The sequence below is a fragment of the Notechis scutatus genome, chromosome 1, assembly GCF_049901735.1.
Source record: "Notechis scutatus isolate UNSWTSFEM ecotype Mainland chromosome 1, rNotScu1.2, whole genome shotgun sequence".
Taxonomy (NCBI): domain Eukaryota; kingdom Metazoa; phylum Chordata; class Lepidosauria; order Squamata; family Elapidae; genus Notechis; species Notechis scutatus.
This window is the reverse complement of record NC_142009.1, coordinates 17633468-17651985: the sequence shown is the minus strand read 5'-3', so window position 1 is coordinate 17651985 and position 18518 is coordinate 17633468. Positions and strand designations below refer to the sequence as shown.

The 18518-nt window shown below is 41.6% G+C and overlaps 1 protein-coding gene across 7 annotated transcripts in view; it reads left to right on the top strand.

The window, feature by feature from the left end:
• GTF2IRD1 (GTF2I repeat domain containing 1) overlaps window positions 1-18518 on the top strand; it is a 149566-nt gene that overhangs the window by 84048 nt on the left and 47000 nt on the right. For all 7 annotated transcript variants that reach the window (XM_087943464.1, XM_087943348.1, XM_087943578.1 and 4 more), the window contains 7 exons: window positions 3706-3795; window positions 7753-7836; window positions 10100-10283; window positions 11763-11788; window positions 13891-14011; window positions 15457-15494; window positions 17144-17224. In XM_087943464.1, coding sequence (XP_087799590.1) covers window positions 3706-3795; window positions 7753-7836; window positions 10100-10283; window positions 11763-11788; window positions 13891-14011; window positions 15457-15494; window positions 17144-17224 — 624 coding nt within the window. The remainder of the gene's footprint in view (window positions 1-3705; window positions 3796-7752; window positions 7837-10099; window positions 10284-11762; window positions 11789-13890; window positions 14012-15456; window positions 15495-17143; window positions 17225-18518) is intronic.

Sequence of the window (18518 nt, the reverse complement as noted above, 5' to 3'; positions counted from 1 at the left end):
GAGTTGAAAATAGACATTTTCATTCTGAGCTGAAGGTGATCATGAAAATAACTTGCATTTCCAGACATTATGAAAGAGTAAAGCGGGATTTTGCATACTGTAGAGTCAGTATCTAGGCAACGTGTATCTTATCAGCCATTCCTTTTGTGGTCTCCCAGAGCCTTTCCAGAGAGAGGGGAGGGGGGAGCTAAAATTGTGGGGTTTGGAGGTAGTTCATAAAAGGCAAGGGGCCTTGCTCATACTTAAGGCATCCGTTTCAACCTTGAAATCTCATGAGTGCCCTTCCCCAGATGGGCCCTGGACGGTCCTATTTTGGGAAAGTTGCGGTCAGTAATGCCGCATGGGCCTGATGCTGCCCTCAGGTGAATAGGCGTTGCACATTCTAGAAGTGTAACTTTTGTAGCATCACTATTTCAGTCCTCCCAGAGTTCTCAAATATGTGCAGGGAGTCCTCGACTTACAATAGTTCATTTAGTGACTGTTCAAAGTTACAACGACATTGAAAAAGTGACTTACAAACATTTTTCACACAACTATTGCAACATCCTCATGTCACGTGATCAAAATTCGGACGCTTGGCAACTGGCATGTATTTATGACGGTTGCAGTGTCCCGAGGTTGTGTGACCACCTTTTTGCGACCTTCTGACAAGCAAAGTCAATGGGAAAGCCAGATTCACTTTACAACTTCGCTAATAACTTAACTGCAATGATTCCCTTAACAACTGTGGCAAGAAAGGTTGTAAAACGGGGCAAAAGTCACTTAACAACTGTCTCACTTACCAACATAAATTTTGGGCTCACTTGTGGTTGTAAGTCGAGGACTATTTACATTGCTCCTGGTTTTTGCAGACAGTTTGGGTTCTAGCAGGAGAAAGCCAAGGTCCAATCAAAACACAGGACAGATCCCAACTAAGATCCATTCTAGTACATTTAGTGACCATAATTGGGACCTGAAACTCATTCATTAAATGAAGCAGTCAGTAAGTGAATGCGCAACTGTGCTTATAATCTTCCTTTGTCATTCCTTCGCTTTACAGACCCATGAAGATTGTAAATGCTTGTAAATGTTGACCATAAAATATAATTTTTCATCACTGTCGTAACTGTGAATTGTCGCTAATTGGATTGGGCTAAGTCTAGCATATTGCTTCTCACTATCAGATGTCTCAAAGGTCCAAACAAGAGGAGACAGGGACATACATGCTCTTCTTCCATTGTTCTTCCCCTTGAAACATGCTGCCCCTAATCTGAATGTAACATTGAGTCTTCATGACCAATTGACCCATCCTCCATGAATTTATTGGATCCCCTTTTAAAGCTATTTAAATAAATATGTCTGGGGACAAATCATTCCTCGAGTTAATTATGCATTAGGTGAAAAAGAGGTTGCTTTAGGTAAAAAAGAGAATTTTTGTTCTGTTTTAAATCTTTTAGTTAGCTTCATTGAATATGTCCTGGTATTTTGAGAGAGGAGGAAAAAAACTTCTCCCTCCATTTTCTCCAGGCCATTCATGATTTTATACATTTCAATCACACTCACCTTTTTTTTTCTCGGTAGAGTCCCACATGCGCTAGCCTCTTCTCCTAAGGAAAGTGAGAATCACTTCACATTTACTTAAATTGAATTACATTTGACATTTGGTTGGCCATTCACTCAATCTGAAGAGATCCTCGTAGACCTCTTCGCTGTCACTCTGAATAACTCAGTAGTATCCGCAACCTTTACCACCTCACGGCTTGCCCCAAAGTCAAGATCGTTTATTGAAAAGTGGCAGCCCCAGTGCAGGTGCTTCAGAAATTCCATTTTTTACGTGCCTCCATGGAGAGAACTGCCCATTTAGTCATACATTTTGTTTTCATTTTCAACCACTTAACAATTAACATAAAGACAAGTTTTCGTGTTCTGTTACAGCTAACGTTACTCAAGCGGTTTTGGCGATGAAAGTCATGTAAGCAGGTATAAGCATTATTTCAAAACAGAAGAAACCTCTACTAATTTTTAAATAAAATTGTAGCTTTTGTTAACTAGTCCTTACCCATGAATTTCAGGTAATCCCCGGGTTACGAGTGTTCCCTTATCAGAAGATTGCAAAAGACAATCGCACAACCTCGGGACATTGCAACCATCATAAATACGAGTCAGTTGTCAAGTGTCTGAATTTTGATTACGTGATCATCATGGTCGTGAGAAAAATGGTCACCTCACTTTTTTCAGTGCCGTTGTAACTTCGAACTGTCACTAAACGAACACTCTGAGACATGAAATTCACAAATATCATAATTTAAAGTAATCTGACACCAAAGCTTCCCCACCTCCCCAATTTCAGCTGTGGCCCCTCTTTATGAAATGGTTGACCCTCTCTGCATCAAGCTTAGAAACAAGCCAGGACCATGGACCAGGCTCACTGGCATAAACTATTATTTAGGATTTAGAACAGTGTTTCTGAATCTTAGGGACGCGGTGGCTCAGTGGCTAAGATGCTGAGCTTGTCGATCAGAAAGGTCGGCAGTTTGACGGTTCGAATCCCTAGCACCATGTAACAGAGTGAGCTCCCGTTACTTCTCCCAGCTTCTCCCAGCCATATGACCACGGAGATATCTACATCTTCAGACAGCGCTGGCTCTTTGGTTTTGTAATGGAGATGAGCACCCCCCCCTAGAAATGACTAGCACATATGTGCCAAGGGAACCTTTACCTTTGCCTTCTGAATCTTAGCAACTTTATGATTTGTGGGCTTCAAATCTCACTGAGAATTCTGGGGGTTGAAGTCCACAGATTTTAAAGTGGCCAAGGTTGAGAAAAACTTCTGTACAGTATTGTTTTATTTCTGTGTCAGAAGCACCAAGGCGCTTCCTTGATGAAACGATCAGCCGGTGACATCATTGCCTAAGGGACATCCAGTTGGGGGCTCCTTTCATGTCCCTGTTAAGTTGCCCACTGAAATGGTACCCACCTATCTACTTGTGGTTGCCCACTTTCAAACTGCTGGGCCGGAAACAGCTGGAGCGAGTGACAGAAGCTCACCACATCACGTGACAGCAACCGGGTCTCGAATGAGAGACTGCCGATTGTCAGCCCAGCATCCTAACCACATGTACCATCGCTCTCCATGCAGAGCATGTTTTAAGTCGAACTACAGATAGCCCTTGTTTAGCAAACTGCCTTGTACAGCAACCAATTGCAGTTACGATGGTGAGGGAAAAGTAACTGTGTGAACAATGCTTGTATTTACAGCCTTCCCAGGTCTGTACAGCAGGGGGAAACTGAAATAAGATCATAAGCCCAATTACAGTTTAATTTAGCGACCACTTTGCTTAATGACAAGAGTTGCCAGTCCCAACTGTGGTCACTAAATGAGTATTACCTGTACAATACAGTTGAAAGTATTGCCTGTTACAGGGATGCTCAAGAAACTGCTTGAGGATGCTATGAAGTGATGCCACATTTGAATTGTGAGCAAAATTGTCACAACTGATCTTTACACATGCTTAAATGATTAAAGTGAAGTGCATATAGTTCAAGATGAATAATTACTTGGTTGTTGGTGAGCTGTAGCATTTACTTTGCTTTTTCTTAATCGGTGTAGCTTCTTCGTAGAATATTCCAGAATCCTCTTCCTTAGCTCATTTTTCTTCTTCTGATTTTTCTCTCATCCTCCCCTCCCTCAATCTCATGTTGCTTTCCTTTCTTTTTTGTGTCCAGGACAGAAATCTATCCTCCCCGGTGGTCCACTCATCCAAAATGTCCATTCCTCCAAACGCATCCTTTTCTCCATAGTCCATGACAAATCAGGTAAGGCTGCATTCTCTCGTCCTAGAAACTGCATCAAATTTTTACAGGTGAGTGTGAATTCAGATTATAGAGTTCTTTCATGTAGGACCTCTGTGGCAAAAAAAAAAAAAAAGTGTTAGAAAAAAAATGACACTAAATAATGGGTGGAAGGAAAATAAAAGGCATAAGTGGTTGATCTTAGGTCTGGGATTACAGATAAATGTGCGAAATAACGGGTTTAAATGATAGAAAGACGAAGTTTGGATGAGTGCTAAAAAACATTATAACAATAGCGGTTTGACAATGGAAACAGTCCTTCAGGGAAGTGGTGTACTACTTACTAACTAAAAGTAGTCCTCAACTTATGAGCACTATTGGGAGCAGAATTTCTGTTGCTAAGCAAGGCGGTTGTTGAGGGTGGTCGCTGCTGACTTTATTACCTTTTCTGTCAGGGTTGTTAAGCGAATCTCTGTGGTTGGTAAGTGAATCACATGGTTGTTAAATGAAACCATATTGGCTTTACTTGTCAGAAGCTCACTGGGAAGGTTGCATATGGCGATCACATGATCCTGAGATCCTGCCTCTCGTCAAAAACATGCCGGTTGCCACGGGCCTAAATTTTGATCATGTGACTGAGGATTTTGTGGTGGCTGGTGATAAGTCATATTTTTCAGTGCTGTTGTGACTTTGAACATTCACTAAACGAATGGTTGTAAATTGAGGACTACCTGTACCTATTGGCATCTAGGGAATTGATTTAAGGTCATCAGAATTGCCTGCTTTAAGTGATAGGAGCTCTGGGGTTTCTCAAGCCTGCTGCAAATAAGCTTGGAAGCCTTTGCAATTATTCTTTATTTTATTGTATCCTTTAATGTACATTAGCTGGTACGAGACTTCCTTTTCTTCACATCTAATGCAAGACCATTGGGTTGAGGGTCTCCTGTCAGGTGTGAAAGAGCGGGTCCACATGGGAAGGTCCAATTAATCTGATTTATTGCTATTCATGCACAGGAATATTCTCAACTAAGGTTAGCACTTGCCAGAAGTTAGATTAGGGTCAATGGAATTCAAGGGGATTGCTTGTGGCTACGTAGAGATTCTAGGCTGATTCCTCTTTTGACTCCACCCCCAGGTTTTACCACTCCTATCTGGCAATTCACAGATCATGTCACTTGGAATAGTGATGGGGGTCACAAAAAGGGGTGGGGCCAATTCTTTTGCCCTGATTCTCCTTTGGGGAGGCTTTTAAAGCTGGTAATAGAAGGAGTAGGTGCGTTTTCAAGAGACAACTGAACTTTCTGGTTTTTCTTTGAAGATGTTTCGCTTCGTGGATGAGCTCTTCTTCTTGGATGAGAAGCAAAACGTCTTCAAAGAAAAAAACAGAAAGTCCAGTTGCCTCTTGGAAAAGCACCATGACCTGGATGACTGAGAATCTCCATAGACACAGCTTCCTATCTGCACTTTAATTCTACCCCAAAGTTGCTCAACACTGGCTGAACTCCTACCATAATTTCCCTGTGGTGTACCCAGAGCAAGGGTCTCCAACCTTGCCAACTTTAAGACTTGTGGACTTTCAACTCCCAGAATTCCCCAGGCTAGCCTAATCCATACTTCTTAAACTTGACAATGTTGAGAAATATTGAATCTAGGCCAACCTCTTGCCCCTGACTGAGGAATTCTGGAAGTTGAAGTCCACAAGTCTTAAAGTTGCCAAGGTTGGAGACCCCTGACCAAGAGCAATATTGTTTGCACTGATTAGCAATGGTTTTCCAAGCTTTCAGACCAGACATTTTCCTACTTCTACACTAGAGATAGCAGGGAGATCAATCTGGCAGATTATTTGAGCTAAACATGTATGTTCCACTCATTTCCCTATTATACTTAAAACATGATATATTTTCCACTCAAAATTGACAGCATTCCAGTATCTTACCCTTTTCTCATTGGCTTCTTTTCCTTTTTTCTGACTCGATCGAGATAGTTTCTCATTAGCTTTTAAAGCACATTTTAAAGTGATGATATATTTTTATAACATACATCTCTATATTCTTTTCTATAGATGCCAAGTCTAAATGTGGAATGTAAATATTTGTATAATGCAAATACATTCAGTTGAATTTGCCAGAAACTTTAAAAAAAAAAAAAAAAAAGTATGTGCCTAGGCCACCCAGAATACTCACTTGAATAAAAAGACAGGGACTAAAACAAAGTCGATCGGTCAAGGAAGTAGGCTGCACAAACATCAGAGTAGCTAGGCAAATCTTATTTTGGAGGACAAGCAGATGGACCACTGTCAGTCCCACCTCCTGCAGAAGTGTGAGGCAACAGAATGTCAAATCACTTGACCATGGTTTTGCAGAAACAGAAATGGAATAGGCCCAGCCCCTGCAACTCATCCCTTCAAATTATCTCCATACAAGCTGCTGAGAAAGTGATTTTTTCCTTTTATGATAGAGGAGAAAGAACTGAACTGAGAATTTTTTTTATTTATTTAATTGGTTTGTCAATTGCTTACAAGATAATAGGTATAAGTAAAAACATGGTTATGAATACATGGATACATATAAGAAAAATAAAAAATAAAAGTAGGACAGGGACGGTAGGCACGTTGGTGCGCTTATGCACGCCCCCTACAGACCTCTTAGGAAAGGGGTGAGGTCAGTAGTAGACAGTCTAAGGTTAAAGTTTTTGGGGTTTGGGGAAAAAAACCACAGAGTCAGGTAGAGTATTCCAGACATTGACCACTCTGTTGCTGAAGTCGTATTTCCTGCAATCAAGTTTGGTGCAGTTAACCTTGAGTTTGTATCTATTATTTGCTCTTGTTTTGTTATGGTTGAAGCTGAAGTATTCATTGACTGGTAGGACATTGCAATGTATGATTTTATATACCATACTTAGATCGGACCGAAGGTGCATAATTCTAGGTTTTCTAGGTCTAGAATTTCAAGTCTGGTGACATAAGGTATTCTGCAACGAGTAGAGGAGTGGAGAAATATTTAGGTCAGTGATCAACTACAGTTTAGGTCAGGGGTGTCAAACTCAAGGCCCATGGGGTACTTAGATCTGGCCTGCGGGGCCACCCTGGAAACAGCAAAAGACCGGCCCGCGGTGCCTCTGCCAGTGAAAACAGAGCTTGGGAGGGCCGTGCACAAGCTCTGTTTTCACTGGCTGAATGCTAGCAAAACAAACTACTAGCAAAATTGGCATTTGATCACACGAGTGACGTCAAGCTGGCCCTGCCTCCTGCCGCCCTCCCAGGTCAAACACAACCCTGATGCGGCCCTCAGTGAAATTGAGTTTGACACCCCTGGTTTAGGTGGATTTCATACTTCTGATCAAACTTCAAGGACTCATTACTCTGTATGAATTCTTTCCCCTGGGCAGATGGCTTTAATATTATCTCAGTGCCCATTTTTCCATCACAGACCTCCCACTGCTTGGGTGTGACCTGCATAAATTAAAAAAAAGTAAAATTCACTTGCAAAAAAATGATGCATACAGGAGGTAGCAGTATCTGACTAACCTGCTTGGATTTTGTTATTATTTGGATGGAAGACCCCCAGAAAATCCCAGGGCTGTATTCTACCCTGGGATCACTTCTGTATTGCTGTTTAAGAAAGCACTTGGAGCTCCTCCTGAAGTTACTGGAAATTAAATTTAAAGATTAAATCTTTTTACCCTTGAAGCAGTCACCAGTGGAGACATCTGTATGAATGCAAAAAACAACAACAAACGAACAAACAAACTACAGCAGACTAAATGTATCCGGACTGATAATCAAGACCTATGATTTTGGATGATGGTTGTTGCATCTGCCTTGCTTTGTGATGATTTTGGAAACTATATGTAGTAAGGGTTCCTATCTGGGATAACCAGTGGGGGAAAAATGCCCCTGGCAATGGGGTAGGAAGGCAAACCTTGTTTCACAGAGAGCAGATTTCTTTCTCTGGAGCACCAAATCTTCTTTTGTTTTCCTAGATAAATGGGACAATTTTATAAAAGAAACCGAAGATATCAACACCCTGAGGGAATGTGTGCAAATTCTGTTTAACAGTCGATATGGTGAGTGGGTGTGAAATTTCTGTTTATCATCTGTGGTGCTTGTGGCTTGAATATAATTACAGAGCAATTTAAAGGCATATTTTTTTCTCTTGACCCCAAGCTTTTTTAAATGAAACTTCTATTTGCTGTTATTGCAAGAGATGGCTTGTCCCTTCCTTAATTCCTTCTTGGTAAGGTGTTTTTTGGGGGGTGGGAGTGGGTGTACTATAGCTTTTAAGGAAGTTCAGGGGGAAGAGGGCTCCATTTGAAAAGTCAACTTTTATCAATGTCTAAATTGGCTTTTCTCAGTGACAAACCCTTTGGAAGCCGAAACAGCAAGGATGTCATTTATGAGGGAAGCAGTTATATCTGTGGCAGAAAACCAGTGGCTGTCCAGATGTTGTTGGATTGCCACTCCAATTCCTGCTCCTGAATCAATGCTGGGAGGGGCTGATGGGAATTGGCTTCCAACCGAAAACAGGAGACCACAGGATCCCTGTTATGTGAATATAACAAGCAATGCTTGGTCTTCTATAAATAACTTTACCATGATGATAGTTGCTCCTTTGAAAATACCCCGGCAATTCTTGTTTTACTCCACACCCTGTGAAAGTAGCTTGTGGTAAATTGGGTTTTTGAGTCTGTAACTTGCCAGTTTTAGGAAAGACACTAATTGCTATGATGTTCTTTCTGCCACTAAGATGGCACCATCCATCATGATGATCTTCACGGTTACCTTCTGAATTATGTGAATTTTTTGTAAACATTTCTCTGTCTCTTAGCTCTCCTCCTCCTCCTCTCCTTTCACCCCCTTTCTCCCTTTTTCCCATTCCCCCTCTACTTCTTCCTTCCATCCTTTTTCCTTCCTCCCCTTTTACTTTTTTCCTCTGGTATTTTGATTTTTAAAGATTTGTGCTGGGTTAAACATTAAAAGATAAACAGGAAGAGTTGCTTTGGGATAGCACAAATGATTCATGTTTTTTTGTACAAAGTGTACTGTATACACAGCAATAAAAGCATTCATTTTCAATAAAGGCTCAAGCGTTGACTTGTACATAGCTCAGTACAGTTATGCCCACATTTAAAATTGGATTGCTGAGCGTAAGAAACTGGGATAGGCCTAAGATGGGAATGTGATTTGAATTTGGAATGTTCTGATATATCACTTGATCTCTGAAATACTCTAGCCAAAGTAGGCAATATTTATGCAGTTTATGTGGTGGGGGAGCCAATGACCACATGGGCAATTTTGGAGGAGTTAAAGTTAAAGGCTTATTTGACACGTCCATGTTGTTTTGCATCTAAATTAACAAGAGTTTGCTGCTCTCAACAGCAATTTCCTGTTGGACAATTTCACAATTTCTGACAGATTGGGCTGGAAATGAAAAATGGGTATTCTTTAATCACATGCAGACTGTGGATTCTATACAACTCCATTCTGCATGAATGATACTATTTTTAAAAAATCTTGGTTTACTGGGATTCTGATTTGTTTGGAGTCTTTTTTATGTTGAATGGTTTCAAAGGGGCCAATATATCATGATAATAATCATTGCCATCATCATCATGATCTAATACGTTGCACAAATACCCGTAATCCTGGGTTGTTGTGATCCCAGGATCCATAGTTAAGGAAACTGGGCTCACCTCAATATGGACAACAGCTGCCTCTGCAGTTAAAAGTGTATATTACTTTAGATATCAAAGGCAGAGCTGAGGAATACACAAGAACTAAGCTACAGTGTAGTTTGGCTTAGGAGGAACGTGGTTTGTAAACCTCGCCATTCTAGTTTGTTAATAATTGCTTTTAGCTTATCATGATATGTAAATCTGCTGTGGTTTATTCAGTAAATAATTCAATCATAGCTTAAACAGTGTTTGAAGACAGTCAGTGATTGGGTTTGCATAACATACTTGATCTGAATTATCTCATTTTCTGGGCATATCCAAATCATTGAATCATTAAATTAAGCAGTGGATTTCTACAGTACATTAAGCCATAAAGAACTAACCAAGATTAAAAAATAAGCAAGTATAGATGCTTATGTTTTCAACTGAACCATGTTGAGTGCACACAGCCAACATATCTCTCAGTTTTAGCCTCTGGGGAATATGGACAAGTGGATGTCCAATTTGAGGGCATTCCAGAGAAACAGAGGGGTCAATTTTGTGACACGGAAAACTGGATTGTAGAGGCCTTTGGTCTAATCCAGTGGGGTTTGTCTTATGTTCTTATTCTTCTGCCTGTTCTTATATTAAAGATTCTATGTTCTACCATGTTCAGCTGAAGCCTTGGGGCTGGATCACATGGTCCCTGTCCCGTACCGGAAAATTGCCTGTGATCCAGAAGCAGTAGAAATCATTGGAATTCCGGACAAAATCCCCTTCAAGAGGCCCTGTACCTATGGGGTCCCCAAACTCAAGCGGATCTTGGAAGAAAGGCATAATATCCACTTTGTGATCAAAAGGTACTTCACTGCTTCAGCATCTCATCAGTGGATGCTGGAATGAACTGGGAAGTTTGGGACCTCCCATTCTAATCAGGGGGCATCCCTGGATAGGTCACAAAAGGGTGTTATTGTTCTGACCTTGGCTTCCCCAAAAAGCACTAAGCAGACTTTTTGTTCTAGCAAAACCCCTTTTATTAAATGAAGGTGAATTTCTTGCATTCACATTCAGCCAAAAGCCTGGCAAACAGGCTTTCAAGGGACTAATTAGACTTTATCTAGCCTGGAGAGCTGCCAAGTAAATATTTTCAAATGCAGTGCTGACAAGGAAGGGCTTGGCACAGAGTCTCTGTGCTGCATAGACAGATCTTCACACTGCTGCAAAGAACAAACTGTTTCCTGCCAAAAACCCCCTCCCCTTTTGCTTTTCTTTTAATCCCTGTGGGAGGGACCATTCACCTGTGGCCTTAAGGCCACGCCACATCAACCCTTAGTTCGTAATTGTTCTTTTTCTTTTGGCAGCTCTGTGCATGCGCAGGCTGGGAACCGGCTCCAGCTGCTGTCCCACTTCACTGTTGTCCAACTCTGAAGGCAGCTGATGACTGCCAGCCTGCCCTGGCCCCGTCTCTGCCTCTGACGCAGAGCCCTTACCCGAGCCTTCCTCAGCCTCCAGGACTGGCCCATGTTCCTCCCCAACCTTCTCACTGTTCGACTCTGCTGCCAGCTCTGCTAGCTGCCAGAGGGCCACAACAGTTATCTCTATCCATTTGTATTTTTTACACACATACACACACACACACACATACATACGCACACGCGTGCACGCGCGCACACACACACACACACTTCTGATTCCAGTGTAAATAAGGCTTTGTAAATAAATCTAGCATGAGCCACAGTTGCTCAATGGTTAGAGTGCAGTCCTGCAGGCTACTGCTGACTGCTGGCTGCCTGCAATTTGGCAGTTCAAATCTCACCAGGGTCAAGGTTGACTCAGCCTTCCATCCTTCTGAGGTGGGTAAAATGAGGACTCAGATTGTTGGGGGCAATATGCTGACTGTGTAAAAATCACTTAGAGAGGGCAGTAAAGCACTGTAAAGTGGTATATAAGTCTAAGTGCTATTGCTATCTCTACAATTTTATTTTCTTGAGGCACATTTCAGAATTTATCAGCGGTCACCCAAAAAGGCAATACAAATTTTTATTATGGTAGAAAAACATGCTCAATTTGTTGTACCACATTCAGCAACGGGATTCAGCATCTTAGTGATCTATTGGCATGATAAATTTTAAAAATCACTTTCTAAATAACCATCAAGAAGTTTAGCTCTCTTTCCATGTGAGAAGGAATAAAAATGTCTATGTCATTCTGGTAAGCTTGTGACATGAACCTCCGATTGGAGGGAGGTAATGTTTATCCCCCTATCAATTTCAGATGGATGCTTTTTATTGTTATTTTTCCCCTTCTTGGCACCTGAATTATTTCTCCTTCCTTTACAGGATGTTTGATGAAAGAATATTTACAGGTATGTCAGACATTTTCCCCAAAGATCCTGTCAAATAGAATGCAGCTAGACACTTTGAAGCTATTTCCTTCTCTGAATTTCAGAAAGATATATTACTATTACTATCTGTACTAGAGTAGGGAATTGTTCCTATGATACTGAAATGTGATTTGCTGTTTAGTTTGTGTTGTAGCACATGACACTAGACTGGAGAAGCTTGTGTTAAACTTATTAACTGTACCTGTCAGCTTTATAACCCAAGGCCTGAATCTGTCTCATTTAGTAATTAAAAACGGATAATAAAATTATTCACAGTTTTTCACAATTGATTGCTTAGATGTAATGCTGTCCACCCACGGTTGAATTGAAAGAAAACAATATTGAGATGAACGAATTGGAAGGAATTGTTAATCCCTATCTTGCCTTCATTGTCTCTGTTCCCAGTCATGACCAGTCACCTGATTTCCCTCCAAGGGAACAGGTGACAGAGAAGAACAGATTTTGCATACCTAGAGATTTCCCTTCAGTGGTGGTAGACTAAAAAAAATACAGTTTTTAACACTGGAACACCTAAAAGTGACTCATGTCTAGACTGGGAATGAGTTGGTGCCAACATCATGGGATCACAGTAGAAAAGAGGTCTTCTCAGACTAGGTTGGTGTTATTGGTTAGGTCAGGGGTCCCCAATCTTGGCAACTTTTAAGTGTTGTGGACTTCAACTCCCAGAATTCTACAGCCAGCTGTGCTGTGTTGGCTGGAAAATTCTGGAAGTTTGTCCACAAGTCTTAAAGTTGCCTCTGGGTTAGGTTGAAAGAGGGAAATCTTCAGTCAGGAATGAATGTGACATCTTCCAAACTTGGTCATCTAAGGGAAAACTCAAAGTTGTAAATGAACTCAAGACTTGTTTTGACTCAAAATTGTAACAATATTTGATGATATTCTGCTAGGAATAAACTAGTGCAGAACAGGTGAGAGATCTTAACGTCTCTATCTTCTGACCCAAATACTAGATATGATTCTTCTGCTCTGCAAAGCAATTCTGTAAAGTAAATGGAATTTTCAGAGCCTCCCCAGAGTATGATAAGCTTTTCAAATCCATTGGAAAGGATTTGGGGCTTTTTCTTTCAGTGAGAAGTAGATGCCCAAATTTCTCTCCCAAAGGCCTATGGAACAGTTTCCATTATAAGCTCTATCAAAGCATCTTCCACAAATGGCAAATTGAAAGAGATGAGATTATGCTGTGACATTAGCACTGATTGATTAATTATGTGCCATCAAGTCATTGTTGACATAGCGATCACGTAGTTTTCCCATAGAGCAATTGGACTCCAGTGTGGTCCTTTACATCTTCTAATGCTGAATATTGGTTTTAAGAAGTTATTAAGGGTAATGGCATTTCTTTGGAATAATCTGCTGGGTCATAGAACTGTAGAATTGGAAGCTACTTTAGTAATCCCTTGTTCAGAGCAGCCTCCATGAATACATTTCTGATATATTAAGAGCCGTGGTGGCGCTGTGATTAGAATGCAGTACTGCAAGCTACTTCTGCAGGCTGCCGGCTGCCTGAAATTTGGCAGTTCGAATTTCACCAGGCTCAATGTTGACTCAACCTTCCATCCTTCTGAAGTGGGTAAAATGAGGAGTCAGATTGTTTGGGGGCAATATGCGACTCTGTAAACTGCTTAGACAGGGCTGTAGAGCGTTGTGAAATGGTATATAAATCTAAGTGCTGTTGCTATATGACCATCCATCCACTTCCATTCTTTATATTGCTGATGGATGCCCAAGAGGCCAAACTCTCTAAGGGCTAGTGCCTTGATATGTGTTTTAGACCAGGGGTCTCCAACCCTATACCGCAGCCCACTACCAGGGCCTTGGCTCATTTGGAACTGGGCCACATAAGTGGCTGGCTGGCCCCCACGTGTGCGCACAGCTTGACTTGTGCGCGTGGTGGGTCGGCACAGGGTGGTTCCTCTCTCCTCCCCCCCCTCCGCCCCACCAGGCTACCAAGCCATAAAGCTTGTGGACCACTGTTTTAGGCCATACAGTTCTTCCTCCAAAATTGGGCAGCAGCAAAATATCTTTCTTTTTCTCTCCCCATGCTGCCCAATCCGCACCACCAGGAAATAAATTTACCAAAGATGCAACCAAGATTGAGCCATCAAGCCCCTCTGGGGAAGTCTCCCCTGAACCACACAGAATGGCATTTCTTGATTTAGCAGGGACTTCTCAAGCTAATCACAGGTAAGCTCATTTTTATCTTGTTTAAATGATGGGCCATGAAGACCATGGTGTATCATTGCTGGGATATGTAGCTGATAATACTGCCTCTGAACATGGAGGTTATAGTTTAGTTAATATAGCTGATACATATTTATACAATTCTTCCATGATTACATTACTTTTTAAACCAAATAGTTCAGCAGCCGTCATGATATTTTGGGACAAGAGTTTCATACCTTGATTATACTGTTGAGAAATATATCAAGCCATTATATGAAAAATCATTGGGATTCCAGTGACTTCATTAAAAGCATGAACTGAAAAGCCACAAATACTTTTTATTTGATTAAATGTGTTCTTTCTTTGTTGTCCTATATCTGTGTTTCTTAGATAAACCTTTGTAGGTGATACTGTTGCCCTCTTGGTGTTTTTTTTTTTAATGTTCAGGTTGTTTTCCCAGACAATCATTAGATGACAGCAAATATAACCATCTCCTCTTTGCTGCCATCTAATGGTCATATTGTCAACTTAGTTTTGGCAGCCTTGTTCTAGTTAAAATCAAGAAAAGAATTACACTAGATGTTCATCCGTATTACTTAAATTTCAATCTAACTTTTTTCCCAGAAAGCTGTTTTGTTGATACAGTGGCCCTGTTATATGATTAAGTTAAGAGAAAGACATAATTCCATAACCACTGAACAGGGATATTTATATACATTTATTGCCTTGTCAGTTCTATTGATCTCTCATAAAATAAATCAATTTCATATTTCAGCTTGCTAAGCATAAAGACAAGGTGCTATAGTAATATAGCCAAAGATTCATTGCACTTTAGCACAGGAAGTATTCTTCTGTTTTAGAAGACTTTATTCTTTTGAGAAGGATGTGAAGGGAAGGATTAAAGGGTTGATAGAAATAGGATGGTCTTATTTATACAAATGATCCCATCCTTCAGCCTTGAATATCTTATTTGACTGACAGATTCCAGACCCAAATGATACTTAGAAGAATGTAGAATATAAAAAAAATGCAACACATTGAACCGAACCACATCCTCGACTTATGACCAAAATTGACCCCAAAATTTATGTTGCTAAGTGAGATATTAAGTGAGTTTTGTCTCAGTTTACAACCTTTGTTGCCACAATTGTTAAGTGAACCCCTGTAGTTGTTAAATTAGTAACCCGGTTGTTAAGTGAATCTGGCTTCCCGATTGACTTTGCTTGTCGGAAGGTCGCAAAAGGGGATCACTTTACCCCAGGATGTTGCAACCGTCATAAATATGAACCAGCTGCCAAGCATCACGTGACCATGGGGTTGCTGCAACGGTTGTAAATGTGGAAAATGGTCATAGTACGTTACTTTCTCGGTGCCATTGTAACTTCAAACGGTCACTAAATGAATGGTTGTAAATTGAGGACCATCTGTAACCACAAAACCTGCTTGATCCTGCTTTCATTTGCTAGGTCTGAGAAATGCCTCATCTCTGGAGACTGTGAACCAGGTAAATCACCAGCAATCTCTGCTTTGTTCAAGTAATGGTAAGAACAAGATAGTAGAAACCGTCTGCATTTGAATATAATATTGAATTAATTATGTACAGTTGCTGTAGTTTTCATGATTTAATGTCATGAATGATGTACTGTTATCTATTTATTTATGAGTCCCAATTTATATAGCTGCCGAGCTCACAAATCATATGTCTATAAACGTATGTTCCTTAATATACGTATTAAGTCCATTAAGGGAGTAGATAACCAATAAGATAAAATTAAGATTCTCTTTAAAAATGCCAAATGTTGCATTGCCTAAACGGGGCCTGCGGTGCTTTATTTGACAGCGGGCGGGTCAGCAAGATTTTTGGGTGCCCCCTTCCCCCTCCCCTCCCCTCCTCCGGGTTTCCCCTCCGCCGTGGCTCTGGGCCAGGCGCGGCGCCCGCCAGGAAAAAGGAAGCCGCAAGTTGCTGGGAAGTTGCTCGGGTGCTGGGAGCAGGCTTTTAAAGTGCTGCCCGAGCAGGACCGCCCGAGCCGGGAAGCGGGACACCAAGGCAGGGCAGGCTCCACCAGCAGCGGCCTAGCTTTGGTGGCTCCAAGCAGCCCGCTCAAGCAGCCCGCCCACCTGCCGGGCGGGAACCCTTCCCACTCCTCGGCCGGAAGAACGCTCCCGCCTGCAAACTTTGCCTTTGCAAAGTTTAAGCCTGGAAGCCCGGAAAAAAAAGGGGATCGGCAGGGACTCACCTTCCAGAGGTCACACTCGAGGTGATTTGAACTCCCAGCCGAGGCCTTTGCAAAGTTCTTCTTTCTTTCCTACCCCGAGAGCGCTCCGCACTGTTTTGCAGCTTTTTTTTCAGGGCGGGCCGGATTGGACAGACCAACGGGCCGGATGTGGCCCGCGGGCCGTGGTTGCCCACCCCTGGCCTAGAACAAAGATTCTGATCCTCACGACTATTATGGAGAAGAATTCTTCAAAAGTTTGAGCTTAGAGGATCTTCTTGCCCTACCCTTGATATATACCCTTGCCTTTCTTGAACTTGATATATGGGTTGGGGTTCCAGATTCAATTTGTATATGTTCAGGAAGAAATAAGTAAGGTTCCTAATAGGAACTACAGGCAGGTTTTATAAATTGCCATGATCCTAAACCTATGAAAGGCAGCTTCTGCATTCCTGTTTATATACATCCTTTGTTCAATACCATGAGAATTAGAATCTTACTTACTTACTTTTGTACAGAAGAGGCGTTAACTCAGTTGCAGAGCATATGTACCAGAGTTCCCTTCAGTAGATGCAATGCTATATAAATTTATTTAATAAATAAATATGCTTGGCATCTCCAAAATGGACTTGGAAACGTTCCCGTCTGAGATCTTTAGTCTTTATTATAAACTATTTTAGGTGTTTTAAAAATAAGAAGGTATACAAAGTTACAAATAAATAAGGGAGACTGAGAGTGAAGAATAAATGGCCCAACTCAGTATTTTTAATTGATGATACTGCTTTAAGTATCACAATAGTAAACAAAGGGAGAAAAAGATGATAAACAATCATTTCTTGTTACAGATTTTATGGTCTTATTTATCTAAGCATCTCTCTTCCCACCCTCTCTCTCTTTCTCCTGTTCCAAATTCTCACTGTTCTTCTACTTTCCTTGATAGGTACCTCAGGGGAACTGGGAGGGATTAAACGCATCAAAATAGAACCAGACGAGGTGGACATAATTCAGATCACTGTTCCAGGTCAGTACATTTCACACAGAGGGTTCCCAAGGCCTTCTCGGCATCTTTTCAGACTTCTCCAACCTGATTTCTGTTCAATGTTGCTACACACAAATATCTGGAGGTTGTCAGGTTGAGGCCTCAAAAAATCTAGGCCAGGAGGATTTTTGTGAAATTTTACCATTCTCTCAAAAACAAGATGGCTGGATTTTGGCAAGATTTCAGAAAATTGGTCTCTTTTATTGTGACTGCCTCTTCAAGTCCTGACAGGTGACTTGGTATTGAGGGGCCCTGCTTTGGTACACTGGTCGATGTGTAATTACTGGCCCAGACCAAACCAGATAAGCTAGTTTGGTCTAAGGTTAATCACTAGGCTAGACATCAGAAGACTGTTCTCTTAGGCATGAGTGACTTTGGATCAATCACCAGGAGATTCTGAGTTCTAGTCCCACTTTAGGCTTGAAACCCAGCTGGGTGACCTTAGGCCAGTCACTCTCTCTCCGCCCAACCCACTTCACAGGGTTGTTGTGGGGAAAATAGAAGGAGGAAGGCGTATTAGATATTGTTGTGGTTCACCAGCAGCAGGTGTGGACAGCTGAGGTCTTGGAGAGTGAGGACTCAGATAAGGGGCCTGCGTGTGATGCAGGGATGGGGCCAGGACTTTCAGAGAGTGGGGTGCTGCCTTCGGAGCTTGTGGAGTCTGGCAGCAGTGATGCAGAGGACCCCGAGGAGCCTGTGCCCAGTGCGTGTGCGCGCAGGGCTGCTTGAAGGAAAGAGCAGCTGCAGCAGCACGTTCGACTCGGAAGTAGGGCTGCAGGGTGATAGCCCCTCCCTTAAGGGATAAAAGCTAGCCCTCAGAGGTGGGATTCTTTACAGGAAGCAAAGAAGTTCTTGCACTTCAAGTTCTCATGGAATTTCGATCTATCCTGGTTTGTTTTCTGAGACTTTTGGCTTTGAATATTTCCTTGCACTTAATCTTGTGGTCCTTGGCAGCTTTGCACAACCTTGACAGGGCTTGCTCTTATCTGGGACAATTAGTTTTAATAGTGCTTTGCTGTGAATGAACAGAATTTACAGAGACTCATTAAAAAGGTTTTGGTTTTATCTATGTTTTGCATTCGTTTGATTTGAGGTTTGGGTCAGAACAGATATCTTTGTCCCCTTACATTATTTATAAAAATAATAAAAAGGTGGGTTAAAAAAATCTAAAATAACTAACTAAGCACCTAATAAATAACTAAGCACCTCCATTTAAGCATCTTGTTTGGAATGGAATACCTTTCTTTCTTGGAGGGCTAAGAGGCACCTTCCAAGC